At 39.3% G+C, this 20,328-nt stretch overlaps 1 protein-coding gene across 2 annotated transcripts in view; it reads right to left on the reverse strand.

Annotated features, from left to right (window-relative positions):
• KIF13B (kinesin family member 13B) overlaps positions 1-20,328 on the reverse strand; it is a 240,868-nt gene that overhangs the window by 62,537 nt on the left and 158,003 nt on the right. For both annotated transcript variants that reach the window (XM_060184901.1, XM_060184902.1), the window contains exons 25-32: positions 13,889-14,035; positions 12,753-12,782; positions 11,172-11,271; positions 9,370-9,496; positions 8,637-8,692; positions 4,679-4,803; positions 3,398-3,574; positions 253-345 (exon numbers count right to left, since the gene is read on the reverse strand). In XM_060184901.1, the coding sequence (XP_060040884.1) occupies positions 253-345; positions 3,398-3,574; positions 4,679-4,803; positions 8,637-8,692; positions 9,370-9,496; positions 11,172-11,271; positions 12,753-12,782; positions 13,889-14,035 (855 nt within the window). The remainder of the gene's footprint in view (positions 1-252; positions 346-3,397; positions 3,575-4,678; positions 4,804-8,636; positions 8,693-9,369; positions 9,497-11,171; positions 11,272-12,752; positions 12,783-13,888; positions 14,036-20,328) is intronic.

Genomic DNA, 20,328 nt, shown 5'->3' on the forward strand with positions numbered 1-20,328 from the left:
GATGGGATATGGATATGGTGGGAACTGTGTGGAGTAGTACCCCTCTTGTCCTATGGTCTTGTCAATATTTCCATTTTATAAATAAAAATGTTTAAAAAAAAAAGAAAATTCCACCAAGAAACTGTAACATTTCCCTAAATATACATATTAGTTTAACACAGGATTTTTTTCTTGGGTAGGTAACTTTTCAGGGAGTTAGAGCATTTAACATGTTTATTTTTAGCAAATTTAAATTGTATCATTATCCATCACCTCGGGAATATTGGAGACAATTTCAAAAGTCACTCCACAGCCAGGAATAGAACTTCGATGAGACATCTTTTTTAGCAGACTTTGAGCAAAACCCTAAAAAATACACACACATACAAAAAAAGATATGGTTTCAACCTCCAAAAGTGAATTTACATTAACAGAGATAAAGGACATTATATTCACTCTAACCAAAAAGAAGCAGAGTACATTTCCAATCTTAAATACAAATAATCAAATACAGGTTCTTCAATCTTCCCAATGTCATCAGAAGAGGATTAAAAAAACAAAACAAAACAAATAAACAAACAAACAAAAAACCAGAAACATGCACATGTGACCCAATACATTAAAAGCACACACCTTAAACTCAGGAAACCAACATAGGCATCTGGCTCAACCCTGCTTTAAGGCCACAGAAATTAGTTGACTTGTACACAGTGAAATGACCTCCTAACTAAGATGTAAGTTGTAAACAGGGACTGGTGACTCTTATGCTTTTTTTCCCCTCAGCACGATGGACATCTTGTACCATGAATATTGACAAGTTCAGGCATTAAATTCTCGACCAAAGCAGGATCGTTATGAAGAATGATTTAAGAGTGCATGGTCATTGTTTATGCTGACTGAGCTCTTTGCACAGTTAAGAATTGAACTGTTGAATTAATGCATAGATGACTCATTTGAAGATGCTGCTAAGACTGAATATCCTATAGAGGTTGAAGAGAGCAACGGTGAGGGCAGAATACAATTGGTGAATAAAGATAAGAAGAGAAGAGAATATTAAATTCATACTAAACCTCTTCCCCATGTAAAAGGGAAGTCAGAAATATGCAGAGAAGAAAAAGAAGATGGAAAAATCAAGCTGTTTTAGTTTTAGACATACGCATTTGCACAAACCTGCTTAAAAACCATTTCCTATCCATTGATCTTAACTTAATTTTTAAAAAGACTTTTGCCTCTCAGAATGCAAAGAGAACATTTATTTCATGCCATCCCTCTCTGGAATTCAACCTTGCAATGCTGAGTCTTTTCCAATCACACCAATCAAAATACAGTCACATATTTTTTAGGATGCAGTAGGGGAGTGATCTTATTGTCTTTGTTTCTTGCTATTTGTATGGAATTATGGAAGCTACTCTACTGTCTACATGATCACAAAGAAGACCTTATCTTGCTATAAAGAAACAGTTGAAATATTTGAAACTAGGAAGAGAAGTGGTGTAATCTAAAATACTATCATTCACTCAGTATCAACTTGAAATTGTCAAATCAATTAAGGGGAGGAAGAATAGCAACTCTTCATTCTAACCAACATTAAAATAACAAGAAAAATAAAAATCAAAAACCAGAGAAAACCAGGGAGCCCTAGAATGTACCCTTTTCTGATAGGGAGTCTGTGGGAATAGCAGTTATACTGGATCAGTCCCACTGACAGCCAGGATCTCTATATTTGATGTAGCAAAGAACTCTTTAAAATACCCCCAGGAGCAGCCTGTAGTTTTCAGTACCACAGAGACTTCTGAGCAAAGGGAGTAAGGAGGAGGCACCATATACAGACAGCTAACCCAACGATCTGATTTTTATTGAGGTTGGATTGCCAAGCTAAAGAGCTGCGATTTTAGCAGCATTAGTGCCAGTCTTCATTTCCAAGATTGATATCAGTGTGACATTTAGAACTAAAGATTAATTTTTAGGGGGTGGAGATTACATCTAGGACTCTGTCAACCATGACTGTGCTCTTTTAAATGAAAAGATTTATTTTCATCTGTCCTGGTTTTATTCGGTATGTTGAGAAGGCCTCAGAAAAGTGAACAGAGATAGTTCAAAAGAATCCTTAGAATCAACCTCCCATATCCTGTATTTGCAAAGCCAATAACAGAAAAGAGTTTATATTCTTGTCTCCAAGTTTCCCACTAAACCCTTTGTAGGATTCATTATTGTGCTGCCTCTGTAGCACCTTTGCATGGTCCCCCAGCCTCCTTTGCAGCCACCAAGCAAGAGTTTCCTATTCCCATGACTTACTCCTTCTCTGGCAATTTACTGCCACTGTATGCAAATGAGCAGCTCAGAGCTATACCTTCCTCTTCGCCTTGTTGTCCATCTCCGGTGTGAAAACTTGCTTCTCTACTCTAACTTACAACCACCAGATATGTGGGCAGCAACTGGTTATAGCACCATCACGGCAAAGCAGCACAGGCCCAGTGGCCGTCTACGTGCACAATTGAACCTGGCTCTTAGGAGGCAGGCTGTTTCTTATTCAACTCTTTTACCCCCAAGTTTACCAGAATATTATTTCTCTTTCTAAATTTTAAATTTTTCTAAAAATTTTAAATTTTTCTAAAAATTAATCTTTAGTTCTAAATGACTGAAGCAGTGAATGAGCAGCAATGACTGAAAATATGGAAAATGAAGGGGGGGAAGAAGCACACACAGATAATAGATATCTGCAGTGAACCTTCTCTTCTTGTTGAACTCAAAGCTATATGGAAAACGGAAAAAGTAAACTTTCTGTATGAGGGAGTCATGGTCCCTAAAAGAATGGCCAGTACTGGAGAGTATGTCATGAAAAAAAAACTAAGTCCAGCAATTTCATTATATCTGGAAGAAGTCAGGATGCCAGGCTCCAGGACAGAAACAAACATGGTACAGAACGGGGATAGGATGGGGATAGACACCTTGGAAAAGGGAATGTGATGCCTCCCAGTGTCTGTTGGGAAAGGAGGCTGGTACAATCTGACTCCAGAGTAGTGATCCATAGGGCAGTGTTCTCTTGTGAAACTTTGACTCAGGTTATTTCTTTTTTTTTTAATGGTTATTTATTTATTTATTTTTAAAATATTTATTTTATTTATTTATTCCCTTTTGTTGCCCTTGTTGTTTTATTGTTGTAGTTATTATTGTTGTTGTTGTTATTGGATAGGACAGAGAGAAACGGAGAGAGGAGGGGAAGACAGAGAGGAGGAAAGATAGACACCTGCAGATCTGCTTCACCACCTGTGAAGCGACTCCCCTGCAGGTGGGGAGCCGGGGTTCGAACCGGGATCCTTATGCCAGTCCTTGTGCTTTGCGCCACCTGCGCTTAACCTGCTGCGCTACAGCCCGACTCCCGACTCAGGTTATTTCTTTGGGAGGACAGAGGACTCACCTGCCGGCCATGAACATTGACACAAATCCTTTTGCGCAATACCAGCTGCATGTTGGCAGGATGACTAAGCTGTACTGACACTCGCACGATGAGGAATACACGTTCATCCGCAGGCGTGCCTCTGCTGAGCTGAGGACAGTTGTGTACTGCCGAGTCCCAAGAGGCTTCAGCTTTTGCCTGCCGAGAGGATAGAGAAACACATTTTTCCCAGGCTCTCAGAAACAAAACTCATGAGAAAGCACATTGGCTGAAGTGGGGCACGTTAATGACTTCCCATCAGCATATTAGCCAGGAGAATTGTCCAGAAAGACCTCAGAATGGTAAATGCGGATTCAATCACTTGAATGGAGACAAGAAAACATCATGTGGCTGGCTGCCTTGCTTTTAAATTTTGATTTTAGAAAATTTTCGGGGCCAGGTGGTGGGGCACCTGGTTGAGCACACGTTACAATGCGCAAGGACCCAGGTTTAAACCCCCAGTCCCCACCTGCGGGGGAAAGCTTTGTGAGTGATGAAACAGTGCTGCAGGTGTCTCTCTGCCTCTATTCCTCTCTATCCCCTCCCTTCCCTCTCGATTTCTGGCTATCTTTATCCAATAAATAAATAAAGGCAGTAAAAAAGAAAGAAAGAAAGAAAGAAAGAAAGAAAGAAAGAAAGAAAGAAAGAAAGAAAGAAAGGAAGGAAGAAAGAAAGAAAGAGAGAGAAAGAAAGAAAAGAAAAGAAAGAAAATTTTCAAACATGGGAACCAGGCAGTGGTGTACCTGGTTGAGTGCACATTACAATGCACAAGGTTCGAGCCCCCTGGTCCCTACCTACAGGGGAAAAACTTTGCAAGTGGTGAAGCAGTGATGCAGGTGTCTCTCTGTCTCTCTCCTTCTCATCTCTCCCCACCCCACCCCCCATGTCCTTATGCTTCAGACTATGTGAGCTTAAGCCGCTGTGCTACCACCCAGCCCCCTTTTCTAACCTTTCTAAAACTTCTCTACTAGAGAATTTCAAAGCAAAGGCCAAACAAACAGGGTGTCATTTTATTTGAAGTGTACTTTGAATTGTCTGTACCAATACCAATACCAATTCTGTACCAGGAAAGGAAGTACAAGAGTGAATGTACATGATCTGATGTTCAGGTTCCAGTCTTTCTCAGTCATAATAAAAGAACTTCATTTATATTTGAGATATGTAAGCTCTGAAACCATTACCTTGCTGGGTGTTTCAAAAGGCTCAGGGGGAGGTTAAAGAAATTACTTTTCACCTGATCCTGCTGACTTATGCTGTATTTACCTCTCCGTGATGCTCTTTCACAATCTGGAGCTCAAAGAACTCATCCTCTTCCTCCCCGGTCAGGGTGGCATCCCATCCCCCAGCTTCTGGGTCATCAAGATTATCCTGAGAGCTGAAGTCATCAGCTAAAAGTAAAGAAAGTTCCATTAGGTACAAAGATCATTTTAAAAAGATAACCTCTACCAGCTAAATTTCCATGTGCTTAGTATTAAAATTCTTCTGCCTCAAAGTTCATTTGCTTTTGGCTCTGAAATCTTAAGTGATATGGATGATAACCATTAAACAGTTCACAGATCTTAGAGATGAAAAGTGCCTTGAAAATTTTTCTATCCAATCTTCTACTGTTATGCCTTATTTTACATAGAAGCCAAGATACCCAGTAGGTTCCTGAGGTCAGTCCATAAATGTTAATGATAGGATTATAACCCAAATTCCTTTCCTTTTAGCAGACTTAAGAAACAAGACATGAGAACAATTCCAATTGTATAACAGTTAAGTTCAGCAAAACAACCAACTGACTAGAAACTGGATGGTTGTCTCTAAGACTCTAGTTATTCATGTCCCAATATAGTCCTAACAACTCCCTATATTCATCTTGATTTTGTACACACGCTTTAAAAGTATTATTACTTGTATGTGCACATGGGTGAACATAAGGCTAAATGGGGTCCTGAAAAGACTTGAACAATACTAAAAGACCATCCCTAATCTTATTCTTTTTTTTTTTTTTTAAGATTTTATTTATTTATGAGAAAGATAGGAGGAGAGAGAAAGAACCAGACACCACTCTGGCACATGTGCTGCCGGGAATCGAACTCGCGACCTCATGCTTGAGAGTCCAAAGCTTTACCACTGCACCACCTCCCGGACCACTCTTTTTTTTTATTTTATTTTTTTAAAGGTTTTCTTTATTTTTGAGAAAGATAGGAGGAGAGAGAAGGAACCAGACATCACTCTGGCACATGTGCTGCCAGGGATCGAACTCAGGACCTCCTGCTTGAGAGTCCAAAGCTTTATCACTGCGCCACCTCCCAGACCACCTTAATCTTACTCTTTTACACACACACATACACACACACACACAAAACTAGAGCAGCCACCCTCAGTCTCTAAGGCTCAAGTGAACAAGGTAGTAGAGAATGCTATGTAATATATTAAAGCCACATCAGCTGGACAGACAGCAGCTAAGAATTATTTTCTAAAAGAAAATCTCCCATATCTCTAAATAGGTTCAGTGACACAAGATGTTTAATTCTTCAGATGTTATGACCCTATTTCAGTTCAGTGGGAGAAAACCACTGAGGATCTTCAAGTTTCTCAATTTGGTAGAGTTCATTTCAACACATAGTTCTTTTGAAAGTGTTTTAAGAATTTACTGGCTGACTTTAACCTAGTTTAGTTCTTTAGTCTACCTATTTACTTTTCCTTCTCAAAGTATATATAAAATGTAGCTTTATTTAAAGCATTTTACATGGGATAAGGAAGTCAGTATTAAAAAAAAATCAGGTGGGCTGGGTGATGGTGCACCTGGTTGAATGCACATGCTACAATGCATAAGGACCCAGGTTTGAGCCCCCAATCCCCACTTGCAGGGGAAAGCTTTGCAAGTGGTGAAGCAGTGTTGCAGGTGTCTCTCTTCCTCTCTACTTCCCCCCTTCCTCTAAATTTTTTGACTGTCTCTATCCAATAAATAAAGGTAATAATAAATTTTTTTAAAAATCAAGAGAGCAGGGTGGTGGCTCACATGACAGAGCACACATATGCGGAACTAGGTTCAAGCCCTTGGTGTAGGAGAAAAGCTTCACGAGTGGTGAAGCAGTGCTGCAAATGTCTTTCCTTCTGTCTCATTCTCCTCCCACCCCACCTCTTACCTTGTATCTTAACAATGAATAAATAAATATGAGCACTTGGAATGGTGGAGTCCTGCAGATATAGAGCCCCAGCAACAATTCTGGTGGCAAAAAAGGGGGGAAGAACAATATATATATACATATACATATATATATATATATATGTGTGTGTGTGTGTGTATATGTATGTATTTAAGTATGTGATGCAGGAAGGAATGGTATGAGAAGTCAGAGAAAATGAGACATTTATTAAGCAATTCTTAAAAAACATACTACAGTGCCCTGGGAAGTAGCACAATGGATAAAATGTTAGATTCTCAAGCATAAGGTCTGAATTCAATCTCCAACATTGCATAAGCCAGAAAGGTGCTCTGCTTCTCTCTAAAAATGCAAGCATGCCATAATGGTATTGTTAGTTATTAGTCCTTTCCAGAGAAGTAATTCCCTAAAAACTCCAGAAGGAAATTATTTTTGGAGGGGAGGGATTTATGGTTTATAGTATAGTCTTTAACACTTAGGCACAACTACTTATCTCCCCTTAATGCTGTAGAAGAAACAGAAAAAAATATTTTTTTAAGTGCAGGAAAACATTATTACCACCCAGAATTCATTAAACAAAGGAGACCCAGAGCACTATAAGGTACAGAATAAAGTATGTGTAAGCCAATAAAACATACCTACTGCTGCTATGAAAGTATTATTCACAGCAGTCTTGGAAGTGGTATAGTGGGTAGAATGTCCAATGTATAAGCTTGAGGCAACGTATGATCCCTGGCATCAAACATGATGAAGTAATGTTCTCTCTCTCTCTCTAATACATAAATCACAACCATAAAAAGTTTTTTGGTGATTACAATATAAACTAAAACCCTAAGACATACAGACCTTGCAGACTGCACACTTGATTAAAATCTAAGTGGGTTCTGGTACATCTGAGGAAGCACATTGGAGAGCACCTCTTCATTGCTAGGGTTTCAGCCTTGGAACTATAATGGAATGCTGCGGAAGGGATCAGGGGGGCTCCATGGATGGTGGAGCAGTGCTGTGATGTCTCTACTATCCCTTTCTTTTCTCTTTCCTTGTCTCATACTGAATTTAAAAAATTGGATCTGAGATAGTTTAGTGACACCATGTATCCAAGAGGTTCATTCCCTGACTTTTTTTTTCTTCCCCCTTTTTCCTTTTCTTCTTTTCACCAGATAATTGAACTTGAAACACTTTTTCTCAGGCATAAAAATCTTTTATACAGTGATGGTGCTACCTCCCACCCCATTGCTGTGCATTTAGAAAAAATGTTAGTAATAAGGGGCCAGGCAGTAGTAGCGCAGTGGGTTAAGTGCACATGGCACAAAGTGCAAAGACTGGCATAAGGATCCTAGTTTGAGCCCCAGGCTCCCCACCTGCAGGGGGGTCGTTTCATGAGCGGTGAAGCAGGTCTGCAGGTGTCTATCTTTCTCTCCCCTTCCCTGTCTTCCCCTCCTCTCTCCATTTCTCTCTATCCTATCCAACAATGACAGCAAAAGTAATAAAAACAACAACGGTAAATACTAAGGGCAACAAAAGGGGAAAAAAATAGGATCCAGGAGAAGTGGATTTGTAGTGCAAGCACTGATCCCCAGCAATTAAAAAAAAAAAAAATGAGAGTAATAAGTAGAGATGGGGTTATTGTGTTCAAAGACTTTTCTGCTGGTGCAATGTAAAGAACTGAAATGCATAAACTTGAAAAGGAATGAAGGAAAAAGAAAGGAAAGGGAAGGAAGGAAGGAAAGAAGGAAGGAAGGAAAAGGAAAAAAAGGCAAGGAAAGGCAAGGAAAGGAAAGGAAAGGAAAGGAAAGGAAAGGAAAGGAAAGGAAAGGAAAGGAAAGGAAAGGAAAGGAAAGGAAAGGAAAGGAAAGGAAAGGAAAGGAGGGAATGAAAATAAGAATTAGCCAAACTGTTGAGACTTTGTATGGTGGTTATACTTTTTGGGTGGTGGTGGGAGATACAGAATTGTGATGGTGGGTGCTATATGAAACTATAAACCTGTAATCTTATAATCCTGTAAACCATTATTAAGTCACTAATTAAAAACAAATAAATATTAAAAGAGAAAGCACCTCTTCACTTACCATTCAGGTCCAGGAATATAACAGGAATGTGTGTTTCCATCCCAGGCACTGGAGTCCTACAAGGACAAATAACATCTCCAAAACAGGCTTCCTCTGCAGACTTGGTGACACAGCTTTACCACACACTCAGAACTATCAAAGGTCAAACCAATAACAGCTCTGGTACTTGTGTTTAATTTTCATATGCTCTCAAACCAGAACTCATTCTTACAGGACACATATACCTGTATTTATAATTGAGGTCCCACTGTTTAAACTTACTTCCTCATAGAATTATCTACCTAGGGACCTCAGGGGGCTTAATTTACTACTTTTAATTTCCATAAAATGGCACAGGACATTTGCTGATAGCACAGTTTAAGCCAGTACCAAAATCCAAAACTCCTGGAGATGCAATTTTATTATGACCAAATGATCTTTAAGGGAATGACCCAAGTGATTAACATACTAACTTTTTAAAATCCTATGTGCACTGGTACTAAATATTGATTTAGGTTCTCAGAAGTCTTAATTACTTGGGCCAATAACAATATTATTTAATAAAACACAGTTTTAGAAAAGCCAGAGTTGTTCTAGCTCATGAAAATCATTTAACACTTCACTGAAGTCAAACAACTTTTTCTCCCTCCTGTTAAGCTGAGGCTTTCAATCACTGAAGCATGAGCATACCTCACACAGAAAGCAGAGGCTTAGTGTACACAAAAGCCCAGCAGGCACAGGATAGCACACATACCATTCTGCTGGGGCCCCTGGAATCCCACTGCCAGCAGAGGGGACCATGACTGCATTTCTCTCCTCAGTTAGAGTCAACCTCATCTCCAGAAGCTGAGCTTCTCGATCTGCATCATCTTCAGTCTTATCTAGAACATCAGCCATGGGAACTGAATCAGATATTAAACCTGCTATTTACACTGCCTGTCATATAAGTCAGAAAAACCTACCTATATTTCAGTTCTAGTTTGGTGAGGGTTCACAAAATCACCTCCAGGAGCCAGGTAGTGGCACACCTGGTGGAGTGTACATTTTACAGTGTACCCAGGTTCGAGTCCCCGGTCCCCACCTGTAGGGAGAAAGCTTCACGAGTGGTGAAGCAGGGCTACAGATGTTTCTCTGTCTCTCTCCCTATCTCCCCCTTAGCCTCTTGATTTCTGGCTGTCTCTATCTGATAAAGATAATTAAAGTGGGGAAACAATTACAGAATTCAGACTTTCCACCTTCTGTGCCTCATAATGACCCTGGGTCCATACATACTCCCAGAGGGTAAAAGAATAGGAAAGCTATCAGAAGAGGGATGGGATACGGAGTTCTGGTGATAGGAACTGTGTGGAATTGTACCCCTCTTATTGTCAGTGTTTCCATTTTATAAATAAAAACTATAAAAACAAAAAAGAAGTTAAATCATGGGAAAATCAACAAATCACAATAAAATAATGAAATAAGGAAGGAAAGATTACTAAAAAAGAAACATAAAAAAGAAAACTAGTTGCCTAATTAATTATAAAACTCATGCTGTAAAACTATAAAAGCTAAAGAGGTGAAGCATAAGGACCAGCGTAAGGGTCCCGGTTTGAGCCTCTGGCTCCCTACCTGCAGGGAAATCGATTCACAGGTGGTGAAGCAGGTCTGCAGGTGTCTATATCTCCCCCCCCCCATCTTCCCCTCCTCTCTCCATGTCTCTCTGTCCTATCTAACAATGACAACATCAAAAACAACAACAATAAAAAACAAGGGCAACAAAAGGGAAAATAAATAAATATTTTTTTAAAAAAAAAGCTAAAGAAGTTTAGGTGCCCCTTCAGAGAGATCTCCTCAGTTTAAGGAAGGCCTGCAGGGGAACATCTTTAAGAATAATTTCTCCCAGAGTCTTATTTATTTATTTATTCCCTTTTTGTTGCCCTTGTTTTATTGTTGTAGTTATTATTGTTACTGATGCCGTCGTTGTTGGATAGAACAGAGAGAAATGGAGAGAGGAAGAGAAGACAGAGGGTGAGAGAAAGATAGACACTGCAGACCTACTTCACCACTTGTGAAGCAACTCCCCTGCAGGTGGGGAGCTGGGGGCTCGAGCCAGGATCCTTAATGCTGGTCTTGTGCTTCGCGCCACCTGCGCTGTGCCATCGTCCAACTCCCTCTCCCAGAGTCTTAGGGTTTATGCTTTTTTATTTTTTTAATTTTTTAGCCAGAGCACTACTTTGGGAATTTGGAGCCTCAGGGATAAGAGCCTCTTTGCATAACCATTATACTGTCTACCCCTGCCCTATGCAATTTTGGGTCAGAGATGTTATCAGTCCCCTAAAAAATTTCTGAGATACAAGGTTTACTTTACACTTTGTTCTTTGATGGGGGTAGAGGATCTACACAATGACATCACTGATTAGAACTGGACAAGTGTTCTTTTGAAAGAATATGACACAGTAAGTGTTCTTCACTGTTGCCACCCAAATTACTAATGTGTTCATTTTTACTTATGTGGCTGCAAAAGGGTTTCATGCACTGATCTGCAGGGAGGAAAGTATTCAACTTGTTTTTCCTTACCATGTTTACTGACAAGCTTTTGCAGCTGTTGGTCTAAGTACTCCTGACGTTTCGTTAACGCATTGAGCCATTTTCTACGTAGTCTTTCTAAATCCCGATCCTAAGATAAAGCAAGGGAAATGGTAGTAACTGGAATGCCAATACAGTGTAACTGACACCAAAGCTCTATCTTATCTCACCCTAAGATGCTTCAAAAAACATAATTCACATATGCTGATGTCTTCATTTCTGTCACTAGTTGACTTCAACCATTCTTAAGAACAGAAACTCTCTGAAAACTAAAGCATTATTGTGCTTTACTAAGAGTGCTTCTGAAAGGATACACTCTTCAAATTGCTTCTATTCAGAACTAATTATATGTCTAGTTACCAAAGGGGCAAGGTTCTAACCTAGTAACTAAGATATCCATCCCATGGGGTCTGGTGACTATATAAAAATCACAAACATTACTCAATAGCCTTCAAATTTATATCCTTTAGAACCACCAAGAGCATTATCCCAATTTTTTAATTAAAACCATCATCATTTTTCACTAGTCTCCACAAACATGAAAATGTTTTCTCAAGCGCTTCTGTGGGGGTGGCTCAAGGGGACTGTGCAACAATCTTACTTCACTTCCTCCTATAATCAGGTTAGAGGATTGGGTAGATCAGTGGAATGCTGTAGATACAGGGTGGGTCTGGACTTCACTAAAACACTTAACCAAATGGCTCATGACATTCTTGTGGACAAGACAAAGAAATGTGCAATGGATCTACTTGAATGAAATCATAAATGGCTGAAATATCACATCCAAAGAAGGCTGATTAATGGAATAATGTCAGCTTAAAAGAAGATTCTAGTGTTGTGTCGTAGGATTCTGCATCTAACCCTATCTGATACACTATTTTTATCAGTGACTTATAGGAAGGCAGACATTTTTATCAAATTAGGAGGATACAAAACCACAAGACTACATGGGATGACATAATCAGGATCAAAAGAACTCTGAGAGTCCTAAACAATGATTAGCATGACCAACAAGATAAAAATACATAACATCTTACAGAAGACGGGGTGGGTGGTGCAGCTAACAAAATCAACCTTGTATGACTCTAGACAGCGGGGAGCATGGCTTAAACTATAAAAAATAACTAGAGGCTATGGCTTGACTAAAACTCGGGAGAGAGTTAGGCTAGACACCTAACTCTACTCAAGGGCAGAAGATCTACAGGAACCAGCAGGGGACCTCATGGTTTAAAAAGCATAGTTAGTGGTTATAAAAGATTTCCTATTCTCAAAGCATGACAGAGGACCTAATGGGGGTTGTATTGTTATATGGAAAAACTGGAAAATGCTATGCATGTACAAACTATTATACTTACTGTCGAATGTAAAACATAACTTCCCCAATAAAGAAATAAAAAAAAGAGAGATTTCCTATTCTCAACAGATTTTACTGAAACATAGCTTGTTCCTTTCCCTGTTTTAAGAAAAACAGTGAAATAAAAATTATATCATTATTAAGTAGCAATATAGCAAGAATGTGTAATTTGTCACTGTAATCAAGCTTATTTATGAAGCTGACAAGTGTTTAATTACCTGGTAGCTGTCCATGTCCTCCTCTTCCTCCTAAAAATAAATTATGCAGAACCAAAAATCATTATTTATCCAAATCCCAGTGTTAAAAAAAACTGAATCTATTCCCCTACTTTATATTTTCTAATTTAATAAAATACTATTTAATTTCCCACCTACTGTCTCCCACCAACACACATCCTAGGTTTTGTGGCTTTCAGGAAGTTGGAATAAAATCTTGAGCTTCTCCTCAGGCCTGTAGGGACTGCTGAAGTCTTGTTTGGCCTGATCTTTTTTTTTCTTTATTTCTTTCATCCTGTGGTTTTTCTAATGGATATTCAGGATTTTTGTAATGCCATAGCTATCCAAACTTCATTTCCTAAATTTTAAGAACTTTAATTGAAAGTTTAAATTGAAGGTGCTGTTTGTAGACACTTAATACCCAATGAAAGCCCAGTCATCATGACAAATCCTTGAGTGTTCTCTTAAGAAAATGATGCTGGTCATCGCAGCTTTAGCATCTCCTGTTTTTGATGCTCTGCTCTCCTGCCAATCTCAGTTTCTTGGCTTTTTTCTTCCTCCCCTCTCACCCCTTTGCTGTCCTGTGTAGTGATTTGGTGAGAGAGATTATTGCTGCCTACCTTCCCCCCACTCCCTTGCACTACATTTGAGTTTCAAGTTTTATTATTGCAATAAAAGTGCTTTATGCTGGCAAAAAAAAAAAAAAAAAAAAAAAAATCTTGAGCTTCTCAGGAACACTGAAGAGCATCCTCTGACCTTTTCAGGAACCAGTACAATAGGTCCCCTGCTGAGCTTATAGTCCCACTCCCCAGGGGAAATCAAACACCTGCTGGCAAACACTCTCCTCACTAGCAGGGGTGTTCTGTGAGGGGTGGGTGCTGGAGGAGGCTAATCACTGGTAGAAGTTAATCACTGAGGAGTTCCTGGAGCTGAGCTGCTTTAACCCTCAGTTTGCCTTGTACCAATTGTCAACACACTGATTCTACACAAATAAAATGGGGGGGGGCATATTAAGATAGCAAAGTAAGACAGAGAAATACCGAAAGAATTGGTTTTAAAAGGCAGTTTTCTGAAGGTTCCAAGATCTCTTATCTGGTTGGGCTGTTCAAAAAAGAACGTAAGTAGGTATAGAAACTTACATGGAAGCTCTCCTGGGTCTTGGGGGACCTGAGGGGTCTAACTTTGACACATCCAATGCCAACAGATAATATACATTCTTCCATGAGGGGTAAGGTCCCAGACTCCTGCACAGACTTTACCTCCACTTGAACTCTCCTGGACTGCCCCTGTATCACACACAAATTGAAGAGTTTGTCAGTTATTGACTTCCAAAAATTTGGTTTAGGGAGACCTCTACAGGTTGATGTTGGGAAAAACAACAAACTTTGGAAACCTCTTAAATGTTAAGTAGCAAGCTATAAATTGAAAACTTGTCTGGAAACTTTTCTTTTAAACAGTAGAAAGACACAGAAAAAATACATGGTTCACTTAAAAAAAAAAAGGCTTGAATCACTGTAAAAGGAAATGTGAAAACACAAATTATGACATACCATTTTACTTTTAAAACTAGCAACAACCTTTTTCACTTTTTTTTAATGATTTAATATTTACTTACAAAATTATAATATAACGGGGGCATAACTCCACACCATCCCCACTACCAGAGTTCTGTGTCCCTATTGCCTCCATTGGAAACTACAGTGGTTCTCCTAAGGTCACAAATAGAGAGTAACAATCTTTTTTAAAATGCAGTTTTCAATATACTCAAAGTTTATGAAATAGTCAATCACATACACTGGTGGTGAGAATGTAAACTGAGCCAAGCTTACGGCAGGGTAATTGCCTTAAAAATTTAGGTATCCTTTGATCCAGGAATTCAGTTTGGTAGAATTCTATTCTTAGTAAATAATGATACATATCAAGAATATTAAATCAGTACAAAGTAACAACAATGAAAAACTGAGGTGACTGATTTAATATCTGTTTTCTCTGTATCATATAATAAAATATTGATCACTAAAATGTTACTGTAGAAAAGCATAAATGTGTGGTCTGGGGGGTGGCCCAGTGATAAAGCTTTAGACTCTCAAGCATGAGGTCCCAAGTTTGATCCCCAGCAGCACATGTGCCAGAGTGATGTCTGGTTCTTTCTCTCTCCTCTTACCTTTCTCATAAATAAATAAATAATAATTTTTAAAAAGCATAAATGCTATGTTAAGCTAAAAAGCAAGTTACCAAATTCACTATAGATACATGATCTACATTTTTTTAGGAATTAAAAATGTCTACTCCTGCTTTATAATCATTAATATACACTCACAAAAACAACAGACATAATGCTTAAGAGTAAACTGAAGAATTTATAAAATGAAATTGGAATAAACAATTTCAAGTCAGTTACCCTTCCCTCATTCACCGGATTTTAATTCCTGAGAGCATTGCATCACCAGGATAATCAACTTAGGCATAACTGACCCTATCAAAATAGATTTGAAGAGATGGATTACAGATGTCTTTTGATTTAATAATTCCCAAGGCCTATGCATTAGATATTCAGATTAGGAAACATTCGAATTGTGTAAAATAGTTTAGTAGCTTCTACTAACTGCCTTTTGTTTGTGTGATTTGCCTGAGTTAGAAAGTGACTGATTTTGAACCTGTGTTCTAAAGAGAACACTTTGGGGGAAGAACTGAAAGTGAAGACTGAGTGAGATGCAAAGGAGAGAGAAGCACTGGGATTAGCAAATGCTCCACAGAGAAACTCTGAATAGTATGCTTAAAACTTAAAACGATTGGACTGTAGGGCCAGGCAGTGGCGCACCCAGTTAAGCACATACACTACAGTGTGCAAGGACCCAGGTTCCCCCACCTGCAGGGGGAAGCTTCATGAGTGGTGATGGGGGGTTGCAGGTGTCTCTCTGTCTCTCTCCCTCTCTAGTCTTGATTTCTCTATATCTAATAATGAATTAATAAGGACTTTTTTTAAGTTTAAAAAAAGAACTATTGGATTGGACTTCTTGCAGCTGATCTTTGCCTCATTTTTTACCTACAAAATCCAGCCATTTCATACTAATCAAATCAATTTTCCTATGCTATATTCTGGTTTAAGAACAAGAGGTTCCAATTTCTTTTTTTTTTAATATTTATTTATATATTCTCTTTGGTTGCCCTTATTGTATTGTAGTTATTATTGATGTCGTCATTGTTGGATAGGATAGAGAGAAATGGAGAGATGAGGGGAAGACAGAGAGGGGGAGAGAAAGATAGACACCTGCAGACCTGCTTCACTCCTTGTGAAGCAACTTCCCTGCAGGTGGGGAGGGGGGGGGGGGGTCTCATACCAGGATCCTTGCCTGGCCCTCGCGCTTTGTGCCATCTGTGCTGAACCTGCTGTGCTACCGCCCTACTCCCCCAATTTCTAAACACACTGAATTCAAAGGAGCTTGAGAGGCCAGGCCCTCTGGGAACTAGTGGCCAAAGGGATTCCTCCAGTTTCCTGTTGCTGCTTCCAGTCCTTCCTACACAGTGCTTCTCACTTAATTCCAACTACTGTAGCTTTATTCTAATCCTTTATTTAAAAGAAAAATATGTCCAGCTTTTGCTTGATTCTTTCAACACCATGCCAAGAAACAAAAGTCTTCCCCAAAAAAGCCTTTCCTGATAAACGCTACACATCTCTGAATACTTTTAGTAAAGGTATTAGAAGTCTGACAAATATTTAAATATTCAATTTATACCAAACCACCCAAAAATTACCTGGTTTTGTCTGGCAGGAAATGAATTTCTAAGGCATTCAAATATGTATATGTATATGTATATGTATATGTATATGTATATGTATATGTATATGTATATCAGATGTTCAGAAAAAGCTGTTCTTCACAGCCTTAAAATTCTATTTATTGCATATATCTCATCTATAACAAATTTCCATTTGCTCTTAGTTCCTTGTCATACTAAAATTCATTTACCAGAGTCAAAGTGTTTATCATCTTCTTCCTACTAAAACATTCAGAAACTTAAATATTTAAATATACTGTTTATTCTTTAATTTTTTCTCATGTTTTGCTTTAAATAATTTTAACAGTTTTTAGCTATTTCAATATTTCACTATCGTTCTCAAGTATGTAAACTACACAGAGATACACTGGTATACTAGACATTGAATTAATGCAATGTATACCAAAATATACATTATTTCCAAATATTATATGTGAATTTTTTTTTGAAAAAGCATGATGTATTTAGGCTGATATACACATACATATCATGACAACCCAATTATCAAGATATTCTCTCTTTTGTAGTGATTATAGTGTATGTATGAGTCCTATACACACGTATTAAACTATACTACTAAAATTTGGTAATATTAAAAACAAAAGTTAAATATATATGTATATATATATGTTGTTTAATTAGATCACAAAAGAGATGCTTTCTCATCTACAGATGACAGAAACTTTAAAAGATCATAATCTGGGGTTTGGTGATGAATTCCACATATTCTGTGCTATACTGATTTCTGGGAGGTATTCATATCCACCCCGCTGCAGTAATTTAATGCCTCTTGTGACACTAGATACAAAGATATTTGGTCTTTGTCCTCAGTTCCTAGAACTGTGTCACTAAATCAGAGGCATTTCCTGAATGACAAAGGTGACAGGATCTTAATGATGTTACTTTTAATCTGATCTTGGCAGATAACTAAATAATTTCACAGAGACTGGTCTCAGAAAGAAACAGAGCTGGGTGCTGGTACACCCAGTGGAGTGCACATGTAACTGCATGCAAGGACCTGTTTTGAAGGCCCTGGGCCCCACCTGCAGGGGGTGCAGACATAAGTTTCACAAATGGTGAAGCAGTACTGCAGGTGTCTCCCATTCTCTATCTCCCCATACCCCTCAATTTCTGTTTCATTATTTATTTTTTTTTATTTTTATATTTATTTATTTATTCCCTTTTGTTGCCCTTGTTTTATTGTTGTAGTTATTATTATTGTTGTCATTATTGTTGGATAGGACGGTGAGAAATGGAGAGATGAGAGGAAGACAGAGAGGGGGAGCGAAAGATAGACACCTGCAGACCTGCTTCACCTCCTGTGACACGACTCCCCTACAGGTGGGGAGCCAGGGCTCGAACCAGGATCCTTACGCTGGTCCTTGCGCTTTTGCGCCACCTGCACTTAACCTGCTGTGCTACAGCCCTCAATTTCTGTTTCTAACTCCCCGCCCCCACCCCCCCAAAAATGAGTAGTCAGGAGCAGTAGATTTGTCTTGCAGGTGACAAGCCCAGAAATAACCCTGGTGGCAATAAAAAATAATCAAAGGTGCTGGGCAGTAGCACTTACTACCATACACAAGGATCTGGGTTCAAGCTTCCACTCCCCCCACCTGCAGTGAGGACACTTCATGAGAGATGAAATAGGTCTGTAGTCATCTCCCTCTCTCTCTCTCTCTCATCTTCCTCTTCCCATCTCAATTTATCTCTGTCCCATGTAATAAAAAGGGGAATGGTGGGGGTCGGGAGGTAGCACAGCAGGTTAAGCGCACATGGAGCGAAGCACAAGGACCATTGTAAGGATCCCAGTTTGAGCCCCCAGCTCCCCACCTGCAAGGGGGTAGCTTCACAGGTAGTTAAGCAGATTTGCAGGTATGTATCTTTCTCTCTCCCTCTCTGTCTTCCCCTCCTCACTCCATTTCTCTGTCCTATCCAACAACAGTGACATCAATAACAACAATGACAACAAAAAGGAAAAAAATAGCCTCCAGGAGCAGTGGATTTGTGGTGCAGGCACCAAGCCCCAGCAATAAACCTGGAGACAAATGGAATGGGGGGAGGGAGAAATGGAGGAGAAAAAAGAAAAGTGGCCACTAGGAGAGGCAGGCACTGAGCCCCATCAATAACCCTGGCAGGAATAAACAAAACAAGTAAATAAACAAACAAATTAGAAGCTTGGTAATTTCAGCCCCTTCCCCCTACAATTCTCAGAGAATGAGAGTGGAACTAGAAATTGAGTTAATTACCAACAGCCAATGCTTTTACCAGTGATACCTAATGAAACAGATATAAAAACCCATTAATGAGGCCTTTATGCAGTGTATAAACTGTTGGAACCTTCAGGCCTCAGTTCAACTACCAATACTACATATACCAGACTGGTGGTTGGGTTCTCTCTCTGCTTCTCATTAAAAAATAAAAATGAAAACACATTAACAATGGACATCATGAAGGTGGTGCCAAGAGGGGGTGTCACAGAGATGAACAGAAGCTCTGTTCTCTCCCAGTCTTTGCTCTGTGCCTCATACTTCCATTTGGATATTCTTGAGTTTTATATTTAATAAGATGGTCAGAGTAAATAGAGGGCTTTCCCAAGTCTTATGAGTCATTCTAGCAACTTATTAAATCTAAAGGGGGGGCGGGGTAGAAACCACCAATTTTGCAGCCAACATGGACAGAAGTGAATAACCTGGCACCTAGTGTTTGAAACTAGCATCTGAAGTGAAGCCATCTAGTGCTGAAATCTGATTCTCTAAACCTCTGGAGCCTGATGCTTTCTGTGCAGTCAGGATCCCAAATACACCGTAGGGTATCCTACTAGTATCCACAAAAAATCAGAGATTCACTTGGTGTTACAAGGAACGAACACTTCTCACCTACCATAAATTAAGCAATGTGTTTTATTTTATTTTACTTTTTAAAGAATGGCTTTTTTGGGAGTCGGGCGGCAGCGCAGCGGGTTAAGTGCACATGGCACAAAGCGCAAGGACCCGCAGAAGGATCCTGGTTCAAGTCTCCGGCTCCCCACCTGCAGGGGAGTTGCTGCACAAGCGGTGAAGCAGGACCGCAGGTGTCTATCTTTCTCTCCCCCTCTGTCTTCCCCTCCTCTCTCCATTTCTCTCTGTCCTATCCAACAATGACAACATCAATAACAACAATAATAATAACTACAACAACAATAAAAAGACAACAAAGGCAACAAAAGGGAAAATAGATAAATAAAAGAATAGCTTTTTCAAAATTTTATTTATTAGTGGATATAGACAGAGAGAAATTGAGAGGGGAGGTGGAGACAGAGAGTAAGAAAGACAGAGAGACACCTGCAGCCCTATTTCACCACTCATGAAGCTATCGCCCTACAGGTGGGGACCAGGGGATGAACCCGGGTCCTTGCACACTGTAATGTGTGCACTTAACCAGGTGCGCCAACACCTAGCAGTGGATTTTATACACATTCTCTGAAACCATTACCAAATCCATCAAGTCAACACCACCTCCACTTCACCTTTGACTAACGGCTCTAAGAAGCAGCTGGACTTGGACAGCCTGACCAATGTAGAGCCAGAATCGAACCCTAGCATGACAGCCTCGGAACCATTTGTTCTTTCTGCTATGCCACAGTTCATTTTGTCTTAGGAAATGTTCCAGGGCTTCTTGATGTCTGTTTTATGTCCTACAATTCAATTCCAAACTGTTCTTTATAGCTTACTTTTTCCTTACTTAAAGCTAACAGAAGCAAAAGATGGCTGAATAGAACAGACTTGCACATTCCTCCTCCTGGCATTGACAGCAAAGCCAC

This window comes from Erinaceus europaeus, chromosome 2 (genome assembly GCF_950295315.1).
Source record: "Erinaceus europaeus chromosome 2, mEriEur2.1, whole genome shotgun sequence".
Lineage (NCBI taxonomy): Eukaryota > Metazoa > Chordata > Mammalia > Eulipotyphla > Erinaceidae > Erinaceus > Erinaceus europaeus.